This window comes from Loxodonta africana, chromosome 5 (genome assembly GCF_030014295.1).
Source record: "Loxodonta africana isolate mLoxAfr1 chromosome 5, mLoxAfr1.hap2, whole genome shotgun sequence".
Classification (NCBI taxonomy): Eukaryota; Metazoa; Chordata; class Mammalia; order Proboscidea; family Elephantidae; genus Loxodonta; species Loxodonta africana.
In genome coordinates, this window is record NC_087346.1 from 101581743 (window position 1) to 101598422 (window position 16680).

The 16680-nt window shown below is 45.9% G+C and overlaps 1 protein-coding gene across 2 annotated transcripts in view; it reads left to right on the plus strand.

Moving 5' to 3' along the window:
• Positions 1-12305, plus strand: part of HOPX (HOP homeobox) — a 43010-nt gene extending 30705 nt beyond the window's left edge. The window contains exons 1-3 of one of the 2 annotated variants that reach the window (XM_010595697.3): positions 1118-1353; positions 1587-1743; positions 11506-12305. In XM_010595697.3, coding sequence (XP_010593999.2) covers positions 1600-1743; positions 11506-11583 — 222 coding nt within the window. In that variant the 5' untranslated portion in view covers positions 1118-1353; positions 1587-1599 and the 3' untranslated portion in view covers positions 11584-12305. Of the gene's footprint in view, positions 1-1117; positions 1354-1586; positions 1744-11505 lie in introns of those variants that run through there. The other variant, XM_064285760.1, reaches the window with a different exon arrangement.
• Positions 12306-16680: the final 4375 nt, after the last annotated feature.

Here is a 16680-nt window from a genome sequence, read left to right on the forward strand (position 1 = left end):
CTCATAGCAACCCTATAGGACAGAGCAGAATTCCCCCATAGGGCTTCCAAGGAGCGCCTGGTGGATTCGCACTGCTGACCAAAGCTCTTAACCATTATGTCACCAGAGTTTCCTTTAAGTGGCCTAGAGGAGAGGAAACGACATTTATCGAGCAGAAGATGCAGGTCACAGGAAAAAATGTTGTAACAGCATCAGGTACAATTTTTGGCAGATCAATTGGAGTGTTGCTCATTCCCAGACACAAAACACATCAAAACTACTCAGTATTGTGCTGGATGATTTTCTAATTGTTTGTTAAAACAACAAACCAACCTGATTCCCACACTTAAACGCTGTCTTTTACTGTCAGCAGCGAGTCCTAACCTGCCTGTACCAAATCCACAGTCAAGAAGATCTCAAAGGCTCTAAATTTCTATTAACCATGCATCTGAAATTGGGGAGAGGGGGAGGGGGGGTTTCTTTGCCCCTTTCACTAATTACTTAGATATCTAAGACAAGGCAGCAGGAAGTCATCTTGCCCAAATGCCCGCTAAAGCAATGTTTGGCTCTGAAGTAAGGGGATACAAGAGAGCTTGAAGCTTGTGTTGGACCCATTCTCCTGACTTGATAGTAAATTGTAGTTCAACCACAGGGGAAGTCCGAGATTAAAAGACGGTTGACACTGATCCTCTATCTTGGAAGTCCTCACCTAGGCAGCACCTAGTGAAGTGGCCTCCTGCGGTACACTGTGGAACAGTGGCCTGGCCCTGCTATGGGCGAACGGCTGCCGGTTGACTGGAGGTCTGGACTCACAGCTTCCTTAAGAACAAGTGTGTGTGAGCGCTGGTGGGAGGGTGGGGAGGTGGAGTTTGGGACCCAGCAGTTGTGTAGCAAGTTGCCGATTACAGAGCGGCCCACACAAGCTCTCCTCCTCCGCCTTAGGAACTCCTGGAGTCAATCACTTCTCTGCGGACCTGTCTCCATCTCTGTAAAACCGAGAGACTTGAGTAGCTCCACCCGCATTTCTCAACTTTAAGAAATAACATTTGCCCGGTGGGTAGTGTCTTTGGAGGAAGTGTGGGGTGTACAGTCCTGCCTAGCGAAGGCCCCAAAGTGCTAAACCACTTTAAAAGGAAGAACGACTTGTGCCGGTGAGGCGTCCCCGCCTCGGCCTCGGAGGTACCCCACCCTCGCCATCTGTCGAGTCAGCCCCCAGGGGCGTCTCCCTCCCCGGAGGAAGCTTGTAAGGCGGTTTTTCAAAATCAGTCTCCTTTCTTAGAGCCTGGAGGGCGCGCTACGTCATCTTTCTCCCCACCATCTCAGGCCCGGCCCAAAGACCCGAGGAAAGTTGCTGCACAAATTCCCGGAGCTCAGGTGCAGGACCACAGAAGGCTTGTCCCGGGAAGGGCGACACCGGGCAGGGCAGCCAGCGCAGCCCCCGCCGCAGCCGCTGGTCCTCGCGTGGCCAAGGACCTGCGCGAGGCGGGGCAGCCCGTGGGCCGAGGGTGCGCCCCGGCTGTGGGTGTCGGGCGCGGCCAGGATCTCGGTCGCTCGGTGCGCCCCGCCCGCCGCCTCGCTCACCGCCGCCGCTTCTTCCTTCCCCGCAGCCGCGCCGGGACCATGTCGGCGGAGACAGCGAACGGCCCCACCGAGGACCAGGTGGAGATTCTGGAGTACAACTTTAACAGGGTCAACAAGCACCCGGACCCCACCACGCTGTGCCTCATCGCGGCCGAGGCCGGCCTTTCCGAGGAGGAGACCCTGGTGAGTACCGCGTGCACCCCCAGCCCCAATCCTGCCCTCCTGGTGCGGCCGTCACCTCCGCCCGCCCCACTGCTACAGGGGTCCACTCGTTCTCGCCCCCACCCCTGCCCCACCCCGCCGCCTTTTACCCTGATCTTGCATCGTTTCTCCCCGCTCTGTCCTCTCCTCTCCCTCCCAGGAGCCCAGACCCAGCATCCCTCCCACCGCCGCATGCCAGCTTCCCTGCTCCCATCCCAATGCTCCTCCACCCCAGCCCCTCGTAGTTCTCCCAGGAGCTTAGAAACCTCAGGTGCACCCTTCTTTCACCTTGCTTTCCACCTTCCCCTTATAACCCGAGACGAACGCTATCTCCTCCCTTCGGGTTGCGAGCAGCGTCTCTGCCCGCTCCTGTTCGCTTTCCCCGGCTCAGCATCTACTCTGGGTGGGAGCGAGCCATTCGGAGAGGGGCCCTTTGCGCTCTCTGCGCCCAGCGCCATTCATCTCTTCTCGGCGGGAATGGTAGAGCTGGAAGAGATCATCTATAAGATCAGCCTTCAGATTTGGCAAACGAGGAAACTGAGGCCCCGAGGGAGTGGAGGAGGGAGGAAGTGAGTAGCCGGCATGGCATGGGTCGTTAGCTGCAACCTGGGTCTGCAGTCCCAACTCCATGCCTGCTCTTTCCACCACATCACCCTGCAGCTACTTCTTAGCCACAGAGCTACGATTGTAGGTAGCCAGGGAGATTCAGTTCAGATTTTTATAAAAATTTCCCGGCACTAAGGTTTGGAGACTTTTTCTGGAAATTTCTAAAAAGGTACACAGCTGATATTACCGCTGATGTGGAAGCAGATCTCACGTCCCCGCCATCTCAGCCCAAGGTCCCGCGGAAAGTTGCTGTACAAATCCCGGGGACCTCAGCTGCAGGACCCTTTAAGGCGCGTCCCGGGAAGGGCGAATCCGGGAAGGGCACCCAGCGCAGTCCCGGCAGCGGTGGTTTATTTGACTATTTTTTTCAGATCCTGTGTTATGCTGAAAATTGTTTAGGGTAGGGAATGCAACAGGGCCCCTGATTGCTAACGTTCCAGGTGCAGGATTGGCTCCTTTCGTGGATTTTTTTTTTTTTTTTAACTCTATCTATACACTGACTTCTATTTTCCCTTTGGTCCTGGAAAGACAGTTATGCATGATAATACTACTTGGGGCTGATCTAACATCTCTTCCGTGGAAGCCCAAAGCACTTTGCACCTCTAGTCTCAGCTCTAAAACAAAGACACTCTTTTTCTTCCCATTTTATAGACCAAAGTACCAGGCACCCTGTCCTCTCCTCACCGTAAACCATGCTCAGTAGAGGCTTTAAAGCTTGTAGTAGTGGGTGCCCTAGTGGACCTAGAAGGAAGCCTGGTGGCGCAACAGTTACGTGCTGCTAACCAAAAGTCTGGCTGGCAGTTGGAACGCACCCAGCAGCTCTGCAGGAGAAAGACCTGGAGATCTGCTCTCCTAAAAATTACAGCCTAGAAAACCCTATGGGACAGTTCTATTCTGTCACATGGAGTCGCTATGAGTCGGAATGGACTGGACAGCACGTAACAACCACAGTGGACCTAGAACCAACACCCCCAAGGCTAAGTCCAAAGTGATTTTTGCTAATTAAACCAGACACACTTTGGAGAACTTGCCCATAGCTAATCTTGTCGTTATGGGTCAGATAGAAAGGCAAACATATCTATTTTGAGCAGATGGACAGCTGCCTGGTTAACCAGAACCAGAACTTAATGGAAAGTGATTTACCGTAACTCTATTCTAACAGCTCATGTGTTTTTGAACCCCCTGAGGGGGCAGCCTGTTCAAGTTTTATCATTTAAAAATCCCCTGCTGTACCTTAGAAAACAGAAGTGATCACAGAGATAATAACTTGTCTTCTAAAAACAAGGCTGTGGGTTTATTGTGGGCATAGTGCCAGCAAAAGTTTTGGGCTCTTTGCAGCCTCTGATTCTCCTGTACCTGTAAAGCAGAATAGTTATGTTGACCTTTCTAAGGGATAATACTTGCCAAGGCACTGTTCCAGGCATGGTCCAAGCATTAACTCGTTTACTCCTCGCAACAAGGGTAGGTACTATTAGCCCAGTTGTACAGATAAGGGTAGAATTTTCAGTGGTAGAAGACCCAGGTTTGATTCCTGGGCAATGCACCTCGTGCACAGACACTGCCTATCTGTTGTTGGAAGCTTGCTGTTGCTACGATGCTGAACAGGTTTCATTGGAACTTCTAGACTAAGACAGATTAGGAGGAAAGGCCTGGTAACCTACTTCTGAAAATCAGCCAGTGAAAACCCCATGGATCACAACAGTCCAATCCACCACCAATCATGGGGATGGCGCAGGGCCAGGCAGCATTTGATTCCCTCGTGCATGGGGTCATAGTGAGCCTGGGGCAGCAAGCAACAACAAATAAGGGAACTGAGGCACGGGAAGGTCAAATAACTTGAACCTGCCCAAAACCACACACCTAGGGAGTAACAAAGCTGGGATTTGACCCCAGATAGTCTGACTCCAAAGAGCCCTGGTGGTGCAGTGGTTAAGCACCTGGCTGCTAACTGAAAGGTCCACAGTTGGAACTCACCAGCGGCTCCAAGGGAGAAAGATGTGGCAGTCTGCTTCTCTAAAGATTTACAGCCTCGGAAACCATGTGGGGCAGTTCTACTCTGTTCTATAGGGTCTCTGTGACTCAGACTCGACTTGATGGCAGTGGACAGTCTAACTGCAGAATCCAGGCTCTTAACCACCGAGCTATGCTTCTCTAAATAGAGAGAATGGAACAACTGGGCAAGTGTGAGAGGGAAGGACTGAAAATTTAATTTATGTCATAGTTCCCCCTGAAAACATCTGTGGATTGAGTGATAGATAGTCCCCTGGGCTATTTTCTAACTTTCCTCAAGATTGATCTGATTTAGAGAATTGAAATGAAATCCAGTTAGGGGTGTTGAGGAAATATAATTAAGAACAAAATCTACTTGCAATCCAGAAAACCTCCACGAAAAGAGAAAGAAAAGTTTTATTGCTGAATAAGCATTAACCCAGAATGTGTTGTATCATAGGCAGTCGGCTAAAGAGATTCCAAAAACAAAAGAAATCTTACTCTTCTGTATAGCTAAATGGAGACAACCCATTAGAGTCATATTTTCAAGATAAAATCGCTAATTTTCTATAATTTTTGTGGCCTAGAGCCCACCTGAGATTATGCTAATCTCCTGCCTGGATACTGGAAGATAGGGGGGTGATCCTCCGTCATGGTTACATTTCAAAAGAGATGACTCCCAGGTCCTTGAGGAAACTTTCTTGATTTATATACTTTTCAGAGATGAGAAAGAGCTTTCAAGCGTTCCAAGGTAAATACTGAAAGAAAAGGGGGTCAGTGGGAGTCTCTTCCTTATTTTTAATTTGTATTTGCCCTTACAAGAGTCCCTGAGTGGCCAAATCACTTAAGTGCTTGACTACCAACTGAAAGGCTGGTGGTTTGAACGCACCTAGAGGCTTCTTGGAAGAAAGTCTTGGCAACTGCCCCTGAAAGGTCACACTTTTGAAAACTCTATGGAGCAGTCCTACTCTGCACACACAGGGTTGTCGTGAGTTGGAATTGACTAAACAGCAACTGGTTTTTGTTTGTTTGCTCTTACAGGAGCAGGAAGAGTGGAGGGTACCTGCTTATTTCTGTGCTTGACATCAGCACTTCAGACCTCTGCACAGCAGGTTCACCTGCCCCACCCAGGCAGCCATTCTCCTATTTCCCCCTTCTGCCATGTTCAAATGAACAAATGGTGGACCCAGCCCCAAAATGAAGTTTCATCGTTTACATCCCCTGCTATATTTAGAAAAGAGGAGTGATCACAGAGGCAGTAACTTCTCTTTTAAAAACAAGTCAATCGCTTTATTGTGGGCACAGTACCAACAAGGGGTCTAGCCCATTCCAATGTGGGTGTGAGTCAGCCTCAGAGCAGGGCCCCAGGCTTCCTCTTCCTGTCTTAGAGGCCAACACCCAGAATAATCTCACCTTTCTCCTCCCTTCAGATGCACAGCTCTGCGTGCCTGTCTCTCCTCCCACCTAGACCTTCAGGGAAGCACCTGAGACATCAGAGCTGAGAGAAGGGTGACATTTAGCAGTTTCAGGGAAGAGGCTTCCTAAGTAGCCCAGGCTGCTTACTGTTGGTCAGCCCACGCGGGATGCCCCAGCTTCCCATTGCTTCTACCCCAATATGCACTGGTGGGTGAGAATGGTTTCTTCTTTAATCTTCTCAAGCAACGTTTGCATTTTAAAATGTATCCTTTAAAAGAAAAAAAAAAAAAAATGTGCCAACATTGATTTTTCAGGCATTACTATAAAGCCCAACATTGATTCTTCAGGCATTACTAAAATTATTTTTATTTATTGTTCTTACATAATGAGTTTTTATTTTTAGCAGGCCTCATTAAAAAAAAGTTGCTGTGCAGTCATTGCTGACTCACGGCAACCTCATGTGTGTCAGAGTAGAACTGTACTCCATGCTGCTTTCACTGGCAGTGACCCTTCAGAAGCAGATCACCAGGCCTTTCTTCTGAGGCACTTCTTGGTGGATTCGAACTGCCAACCTTTAAGTCAGTAGCTGAGCTCCACTCAGAACCAAAACCAAACCCACTGCTATCGAGCTGACCGTATAGGACAGAGTAGAACTGCCCCACAGGGTCTCCAAGGAGCAGCTGTGGATTTGAACTGATGACCTGTAGATTGGCAGCCTGAGCTCTCTACCACTGTGCCGGCAGGGCTCCAGGGACTCCTAGCAGGCCCAAATGGGGACCCTTTAAATAACGCCACGGAGGCCATGATCTGCTTTGCCTACATATAAACAATGTCTGGTATCAGCACCACCCCTGTTTTTATTCTTATTAGTGTTGCTCATTTCCACAATGAAGGGTCACCAAAGCCAAAATAATATTTATCTCATATGCCTGATTTCTTCCCCCACTCCAATACCACCCACCTCCAGGAAAGCAACCACATTCTTTATTTTCCTAGAACAAACAATACTTGAGTAGAAGAAAAATAAGCATGAGATACTCTCATGAGATGCTGAAGTAGAGCTGATTCACACTGCTGGTACTTCAGCGGGGTCAAGAGGGGATCTGAGGATGACTAGGGTCCTCTGCTGGCCTCTTCATAACCGCTCTACCGTGGGACACAATTCTCCGCTTCCCGGAGTGAAGGGTAGGGTGTTCTAATTGAAATAACTTTTTAAGTTGCATTTGGTGGGAGCCTAGAATGAGTTTTTTTCAGGGCAGTAATCTCACCATCTCCTACATTTAAATTAAGTGAAACCTTGCAGAATAACAGCCCCTGTGTCTTTTATTATTTTGAAGGCAGTGTTAGAAGGCACTGGCAAAGGCTCTTCCATGAGCCCCCTGGGAGGCTGGGATGATCTGGCGTTTTGTTTTATCACTAATTCAGACCAGTCTAGCTGGCATTGGTTCTTGAGAGGTTTCCAGTATTTTTATCTCCTCTTGGTGTCCTGGGCCTTTTCCCAGAGGCCAGTGGTTTTAGTTGTTTGGACGTTTTATCAGTAGAATAAAGACTTCTAAAGGTCTCCATCTGAAAAGGCTGAAATATTAGTGTCTTAGTTATTCAGTGCTGCCGTAACAGGAATAGCACAAGTGGGTGGCTTTAACAAACGGAAATTTATTTTCTCACAGTTTAGGAGGTTAGATGTCTAAATTCAGGTTGAGGGCTGTAGGAGAAGGCTTTCCTCTCTGTTGGCTCCGGAGGAAGGTCCTTGCCTGTCTCTTTGAGCTTCTGCTCCTGGGCAATCTTCATGTGGCTTGCTTGGCATGTGTCTTCCTGCATCTCTGCTTCTCTCATGCTCATTTAATCTTTTATATTTCAAAAGAGATTGACTTCAGACACGCCCTACATTAATCCTGTTTCTTTACTGTAACAAAGAAAACCCATTTCCAAATGGGGTTATAACCACAGATATAAGGGCTAGGATTTACAGCACGTATTTTGGGGGGACACAATTCAGTCCATAACATTTAGTTTCTAGAGAAAAGGGCAGGAACAATGTTATTTTATCCCAGTCTCTCCCCGTGACGGTGTCTAATTATCATCTGTCTCCTCTGAGCAAATAAATCTCCATCAGCGGTAAGGGTAATGAGGACAGTCATTTATAAGCAGGCAAGGAATGAATGTCTTTCCTGGGGGATGACTGAAACAAAGAGCAGGATAAAGGCAGGTGGAAGATTAGTGTTGATGTGAGATGTGATAGGTTTCAGCTCTAGAGGGGGAAAAAGAAATTGGCTTGCTAAATTATCATATTCTTGATTTTTTTTTTTTTTATCTTCAGAAAACAGTTGAGCTTTTCTTGAACCTCCTTCCTTCCCCCCATGTTAGGGCTTGATTTTTAACCATTTGGATGCCAACTCACAGATTGAAAAATGCGGTCTTTTCTCGGTAATTGTACATTAATATTCTGCTCCACTCTGTAGGGTCAGTGTCTGTGTGGGTGGCTTTTCTGAATGAGGCCAGCTCAACCATTTTGTCTTCAATGAATCCTGATAGAAAATGAGGTTTTCCTCTTCCAGGTTTTAATTAGTCAGCCCTTAAAACTCTCACATTTATTCAGCTCTAGTAACTGGAAATCCAATTTAATCAGAGCTTGGAGCCTTGAAACCCCCACAGAACTACTTCATAAATGAAACCGGAGCTGTGCCGCTCTTACCCCAGAACTTGAAGTTAACTAAACACACAACCGAATTCCAGAAGAACATGTGCCCACCTCAGGCAGGAGAATGTTGGTTAGACACCAAAGTTATGTGACCCCTTCCTTTTTCTGGAGGTTAGTGACCCCCGCCCCCCCCGCCACCGCCCCACAAAACTAGTTGCTGTTGACTTGATTCTGACTCATGGTGACCGCGCGTGTGTTAGAGTAAAACTGCATTCCATAGGATTTTCATGGCTGTGACCTTTTGGAAGCAGATGGCCAGGCCTTCTGAGCTGCCTCTGGGTGGGTTTGAACCACCAAACTTTTGGTTAGTAGTTGAGTGCTTGACTGTGCCACCTAGAGACTCTGGGAGGAGTAAAATATGGCACCTGGAGAGCAAACCCCAAAGAGAAGGCTGCCCTACTAGCGGCCTGCCACCACTTGCTTTAGATTACTTTTCTTTGCCGTCATCCCACAGTAAAAAGGTGAATACGACAACTGTGTAAGTAATCTCAGCACATAAGCTCTGTCATAAACTTAGGGGGAGAGTTGTAGGCATGGTCCCATGCCATCAGTCAGCTCAGCGCTGATGCAAAGACCTAACCAACCCTGTGAATTCTCACTCCGTTTCTAGCTCTGCAGGCCTGGATCCTTAGAGCATTTCTCTCTCTGTAGTTCTTACCCTTTTTCTGACCTTGGGCTTATGCTGAACTTCTCTTTAGCTCCCTGGATCTCTGAAGAGATGAGAGTTTTCCAGCATGGCCCTAGAGCTCACCCCATTTGACCTTAGGTTGAAACTGACATCTGGATAGGCAATAACAGCTGCCATCAAGTCCATTCCAACTCCTGGTGACCCCATGTGTGTCAGAGGAGAACTCTGCCCCATAGGGTTTTCAATGGCTGATTTTTTGGAAGTAGATTGCCAGGGACTTTCTTTTGAGACACCTCAAAGTGGTCTCAAACCTCTAAGCTTTTGGTTATCAGGTGAGCATATTAACCATTTGCACTACCCTGCAACTCCAGATGGGGATTGGCCTGTGCTAAGTCAGGAGCTCTGTAGACACCTCGCACCAAACTGTCTCTATTAGCACATCCCAGGTCTGGCCTGTCATAGCTATGTGCTTTTTGCTTCCTTTCCACCTCCTCATGTCCTTGTCCCTGGAATAGGTGAATTTTAGAAAACCTGGGAGGGACAACTAGACTGTCTAAGCTTACCTCTTTGTTGATTAAAGTAGGCCTTCCCATTGTCAGGACCTGGACCACAGAGCCCCTGATGATCACCTACCCAAGCAGCTTGCCTGTTTACAGCAATGTGACATATAAATATCATCATTCTCTATGTACATTGTGATGTGTTAAAGACTGGGGTGCCCAAAAAGGGAGTAGAGCTTGGGGGTCATGACTTCCTGTCGAACTTTCTAACCCAGTCTCTCCATTGTGAATCAGTGCTTGCTGCTTCTACTTCCTCTTTAATCCTTCCTCAAAGCTGTTTTTTAAAAATCCCAGTTCCCATTTGTCTTAGTTACCTAGTGCTGCTATAACAGAAATACCGCAGGTGGATGGCTTCCACAAACAGAAGTTTATTCTCTCACAGTTTAGGAGACTAGAAGTCCAGATTCAAGGCGTCAGCTCCTGGGGAAGCCTTTCTCTCTGTGTCAGTTGTGGGGGAAGGTCCTTGTCATCAATCTTCCCCTGGACTAGGAGCTGCTCAGCACAGGGATCCCAGGTCCAAAGGACATGCTATTCTCCTGGCTCTTGTTTCTTGGTGGTATGAGGTCCCCATGTCTCTCTACTTGCCTCTCTCTTTTATATTTCAAAAGAGATTGACTTAAGACAGAACCTAATCTTGTAGATTGAGTACTGCCTCATTAACATAACTGTCTCTAATCCTGCCTCATTAACATCATAGAGGTAGGGTTTACAACACATAGGGTAATCACATCAGATGACAAAATGGTGGACAATCACACAAGTGGGCTAGCCAAATTGACACACAATTTGGGGGGACACAATTCAATCCATAACACCCCTTGATCAGCCTAGTCCATACCTAAGCCCTCTTCCCCAGCATGGGTCTCCTCACCCCCTCTTTTAGGAGTCCCCACTCCCTTAAGAGCATAATAACAGCAGCCACTGACTTATCAAGAATATACCAGATTGCCTTACAACATAAACATGTTTTGGCCCTCACATCACACCATGTCCAGAAGCTCCCATCTGGGACCCTCCTTAACGACATGTTCACTTTTGTGAGGTGTGAATATTTAGATCACACAGAGCTGGAAGATTCTGACAAAACTTGGTGGACCCGCTCTGTCTTCTTCCACTGCTCAGTGGCCCTGGAGCAGGAGAGACTGGGCTGGCCTACTCCATGTATTCCCAAGGAGTGCTCTGAGATTGTCCAGTGCTCAGCTAACCATCTGTTTTATTCAGCAAACACTTACTGAGTGCTTCTGATGAGCCCTTGGTGAGATCAGCACACATAGACGAGATATAGCAGCCATAGAGATCTATCTGGGGCATCAAGGAAATGCTTCAGTTTCTTTTATTCATTCAGTTAACAAAGATGAATTCCTAATTATTAAACCCTTGGTACAATGGTGATAAGATGAATGTGGCCTTTGCTTACACAGATCTTACAGTCTAGAAAGGAAGGTAGACTAAAAACAAGTGAGTACACAAGTAAATAAAGTAGCTACAAATACTGACTATTCTTGTGAGAATAATAAGTTACTTTAACAGAGAATAAGGAAATGGTGGGGAACCCATTTTAGATAGCGTGTTCAGGGGAAACTTTGTTGAGAAAATTTACATTTAAACTGAGACTTCGGGATAAGAGGGAGATCATTAGATTAAAAATAAAGGTAGAACTTCCTAGGCAAAGGAGACAGCATGTGCAAAGGTCCTGAAGCAGGAAAAGTAGGTGTCACCATCCTCACGGACAAATCCCTTGCTCCTCTCCTTTCCAGTTGGGCCACAAAAGCTACCTTTTGGAAAGGGAATATGTATTTCAGTTTTTCAGCATGAGACAGGTAATTTTGCACATTTTTCTTCTTCAGAAATGGTTCAAGCAACGCCTGGCCCAGTGGCGGCAATCAGAAGGCCTGCCCTCAGAGTGCAGATCCGTTACGGACTAAGGCGGTGGGCATTGGCACCTTCCCTCCATGAAGACCATGTGCTGTTTCTCTCCTCTGCTTAACCAAACTGTTTTGGTTTTTCAGTGTAGTGTTGTGTGTTCCACTATTAACTGTCCTGCTATTTAACACAATGTTATATTTTTTAATGTACATAAATAGAAAAGAAAATAGCATTGGGAGGCGAACATTACAACTTCCGCATAAAGCAATGGTTGGGACATTGGTGTGGTTTGCAGCTCCCTTCCAGTCATGATGACAGACGGGTGAAAGCCATTTCAGTTTGCTTTTGACCTTCACCTCCCAGTAGGATTTTACTGTCCCATCCACATCAAGCAAGTAAGAACTCTGTTGAAAAGATAGCATAACTGAGAGGGGGAAATATTTTCTTCTGAATCCACTTCCCTAAGTTGTTTTCCTTATGTTTCGTTTAAATACATTGATGATTGAGTGAGAATTCAGAGAAGCCTTTGAGTCATTCAATTTTCATAGAGCAGTTTCTTGGATTATAGCTGTATTTGCTTGGAAAGAAATCAGATAGGCTAGAAGACAGGAACTCCAACAACTGGCAGAAAAGCAAGTAACTAAGAAAGAAAATCCACAAACAGTTCTGAATTTACCTTATTTAAATGCATTTATTAAATTTATTTTGCTAAATAAAATGAACTGCTTTTTGTCTCCGGAAATGATATCCTTAATAAAACCTTAACTTTTTGTTGAAAATGTGTTGAGTTTTCTGCAGTTTTTTTTTTTTTTTTTTATTGTGTTGAGTGTATGTGTGTGTATATATATATGCATGTATCTAAAAGAAATAAATGCCTTTGAAGTATGGTGTTGGTGAAGAATATCGAATATACTGCCAGAAGAACAAACAAATCTGGAAGAAGTATAGCCAGAACACTCCTTAAAGTGAGGATGGTGAGAGCTTGTCTCACATATTTTGGACATGTTGTCAGAAGAAACCAGTCCCTGGGGAAAAACATCATGCTGGGTAAAGTAGAGGGTCATCAACAAAGAGTAAGACCCTCGACAAGATGGACTGACACAGTGGCTGTAACAATGGGCTCAAGTATAGCAACGATTGTGAGGACAGTCCAGGACCAGGCAGTGTTTTGTTCTGTAGTACATGGGGTCACTATGAGTTGGAACCAGCTTGATGGCACCAAATAACTCTATCACAGGACATTAAAAGTCTTAATACATAGTCTATCAGTCAAGCTCGTGTTTGACTGCATGAAACAGAAGCCAGATTACAGTGGAATAACCAAATAGGCTTCATTGTTCGTTTGATTGATCCATTGATGGATTGTTTTTGCATAAGACTTTAGAAGATAGTAGTCCAGGGCTGTCAAGGGTGCCTTCCTAATGTTGTTAAGGACTTAAAAACCAGTTTTGCAATGGCCACCAACCATTGAAATGGCAAGTGTCTGCCAACCCAGCTTGGAATCATTTGGTATAGGCTTCTGAAGTTGTGCTTACAATGTAGGTGCAATCTTTGTAGTTATTTAAAGTACAGAACCTAAAAAAAGAAAGACTAACAGTTATTCTGAATACAAATGTTTACATGATCTTATTAAACAACCTTGGCAAGCTTCCTCTTCCTCTACCTTAAAGCATTTCTTCTGTCCACAAATACACAGCGAACTAGGGTGTGACAGACTCAAGTCTGGCATGTTTCCCTGCACTTTCTGGAGAAAAAAAAGGGTGAGTGTGGGACAAGAAATATGAACATATAATAAATAGCTGGCATATAGAGAGCTTTTTTTTTTTTTTTAACCAGAGTCCTTTCATAAAAAAACCAAATCAAACCCACTGCCGTCGAGTCGATTCTGACTCATAGCGAGTCCATAGGACAGAGTAGAACTGCCCCATAGAGTTTCCAAGGAGCGCCTGGTGGATTTGAACTGCCGACCTCTTGGTTAACAGCCATAGCACTTAACCACTATGCCACCGGGAGATACCGGCTAATAGGTAGGGAGAAGCAAGTGCTGTGGACAAAGCAGACCCAGACGGAACACAGTGATTTTCCCACGTCAGGTGTCTTAGTAACCTAGTGCTGCTGTAACAGAAATACCACAAGTAGGTGGCTTTAAAGAATAGAAATTTACTTTCTCACAATTCAGGAGTCTAGAAGTCCAAATTCAGGACACCAGCTTTAGGGGAATTCTCTTCCTCTGTTGGCTCAGGGGAAGATCCTTGTCTCAGCTTCCATAGCCCTGGTGGTGCTTGAGTCCTTGGCAGTCTTCATGTGGCATCTACCTTCTCCCTGTCTGTGCTTGTTTCTGTGTCCAATTCGCCCCTTTCATAACTCAGAAGTGATTTGGTTTAGGACACACCCTATATTGATATGGCCTCATTAACATAACAAAGAGAACCTTATTCCCAAATTGGATTACAAGTATAGGGGTTAGAATTCCAATACATATTTTGGGGGACATGATTCGATTCATATCAGGCAATGTGAGAGATGCTAAGCCAGGTCTAAGATTCGGGTCAGAGGGCTTTCCAGCACACTACCTCCTCTAAAGACATGACCCAAGAATAACCCAGGACCAGAAGAGTTAACCAGTGTACCTTCAGCTTGGGGCCAGAAGCACCATTTATGGCAGAAGGATCATTTCCTATGCCTATCTGAGCCCAGGAGTCTAGAGTCCTTGAATGGTAGGTGCTGGGAGAGAAGGAGGACTCAATGTCTTTTTAAAGGCAAATTTGTTACAAATACTAATCTTGAGTTTACTTTTTTTTTCAATTGTAAAACAAGGGTAACAATACTAAAAGAAAGCACTTTGTAAATAGCAATAACGATTACTATTGCTACAAAGTACTGAAGAGGACAGAGCAAGGTTCATTTTGATGCCAGGGTGAAGTATTAATGAAGACCCAGAGCTCTAAGTTTTATTTTCAAGAGTCTAGTCTGGATGCCCTGGATCACACCACAAAGCAATAATACCCACCCCAGACTGAGGAAAACTCTGCACAACCCCTTTCCCCCCTTCACCTTGTGTCCTATTTCTGTTGTTGTAAACACTGTTGGTTGACTGGACCAATAATCATCCCCAGTGCCCTTCTCTGTTGCCTTCTTTCGCTATAGAGGCTGCACAGACTGAGAAAACTAAATACCCCCTTTTCCATCCTCCCTTGAAGTGATGGTGGTCATGTGACATAGTCTGGCCAATGAGACTTAGGTCGAAGACTAGATATGGGAGGGAGGCTCCTGGGAAGGTTTTTGTAGTTCTTGATAAAAGGTACAGATGCCACAGGCCCTGTCCCTTCCTCCTTTCTTGCCTTGAACCAGTTTCACCTGTTAATTATAGAAATAAACAACAAAAACATACAATAAAACCAACAAAACCCATAAAAATCACCCACGATTCCACCACCCAGAGGTAACCCCTTCTTAATGGGAGGGGCATGTTTTCTGTGTGCATATATACATATGGACCACAAGAAGAAACTTACCATTTTAGAAGCTAGCTGCAGTTTGAATCATTGTTCTAAAAGGATGGAAGGATTTCTCCTAAGTAGAAAATTTGCTCTTTTGTTTAGGAAAACACCTTGATGAATTTTGCTTTTTTTTGGGGGGGAGGGGGGGAAGGGGGTTGTGGGAAGTAGGACTAGAAGGAGAAAGAAATAACTCGGTGGCTGTGCACAGTAAAGTAGCTGGAATTTAGGACTCTGTCCCAGGGAAACTCAGGTAGGATGACATTTGGGATCCTTGGGCCCTTAGAGAAGGGGAAGAATGGAGCAGAATGATCTGGTGGGGGAAGCAGGCCCTGCAACGTGTCAGCTGATCTAGAAGAGAGTCAGCAAGGCTGGTGGGGTTGGCTTAGGAACTTTCAAGTATCAAATATTCTTTTTTGAATTAATATTTATACAATACTGGTTTTTTTTGTTATGCTGTAATTGCCCTTTGTTACCCTCCAAACTTCGAGAAAGTTCTGTAACTCAACATAGCCTTGTACTGGTGATGCTTCGGGGAATGGAGAAGGAGTGGCTTGAGCCTTGCTTGTGGCAGGCAGTGGACTGAGGGAGGGCTTGCTTCTGTCTGCCCTCTTCTGGTAGCAGCATCTTTTACATTTGGGGAACTCCCACTTCATGAGGCCTTGGAGAACAGTTCATCACAGTGCTCCATATTCTCCACCCCAATAGTGGTTCAGTGGTAGAAATTGTCACCTTCCATGTGGGAGACCCAGGTTCAATTCCCGGCCAATATACCTCATGTACAGTCAACACCTTCTATCAGTGGAGGCTTATGTGCTACTATGAAACTGAGCAGGTTTTGATGGAGCCTCCAGACTAAGACAGACTAGGAAGAAAAGCCTAGTGATTTACTTCCAAAAATCAGCTAATGGAAACCCTATAGATTACAACATTCATGCGTAACCAATCATGGGAATGGTGCTGGGCCAAGTAGCACTTCATTCCATTATGCACGGAGTTGCTGTGAGTCAGGGGCTGACCCAATGACAGCTGACGGTAACAACCACAGAGTTAGATACATGGCCTAGGCTAGCCAATCACAATACCACATCCCTTTGCTCACAGGGACTGAACCAGCATATGGGCTCTTGACTTCAGCTGTGTCCTTTGCCAGAATTCCCTCAATTGGACATGGAGGTGTATAGTTCTCTTTTCATCCTCTTACTTGAGAGTTATGAGGATAGTGGCCTGGGGTTATAGGCAGTCATCCACCCAGCCCCTCTGTGATGGGAGAGAATAAAGCCAGGCAGAGGTGGGAGATAGAACTAGAGATTCTTGAGAGCCTTGAATCCCGGTTCCAGGTTCTGAAAGCCTGGTCCCCTCATTTCTCTTAAGCTACCCCAGCCTTCCTGGCTCTGTGAACTGGCGAATTCCTTTTTTGATATCTATCTGTCATATGCAACAAAAGAGCCTTGACTATTGGCAGTGTGAAGAAAGGAAAAGTGCATGGCAGAAGAAAAGTCAGACGCCAGGGTAATTAAGAATCCAGGAGAAGCAGGAATTCAGAGCAAGAGGTAACCAGGAGTATATAGTCCAAGAAACCTTGGAAATATTGGGCATGTACCTGACTTTCTCAGTCAATGCTCTGTCAACAGGGACTTGAAAAAATGTACATTTTGC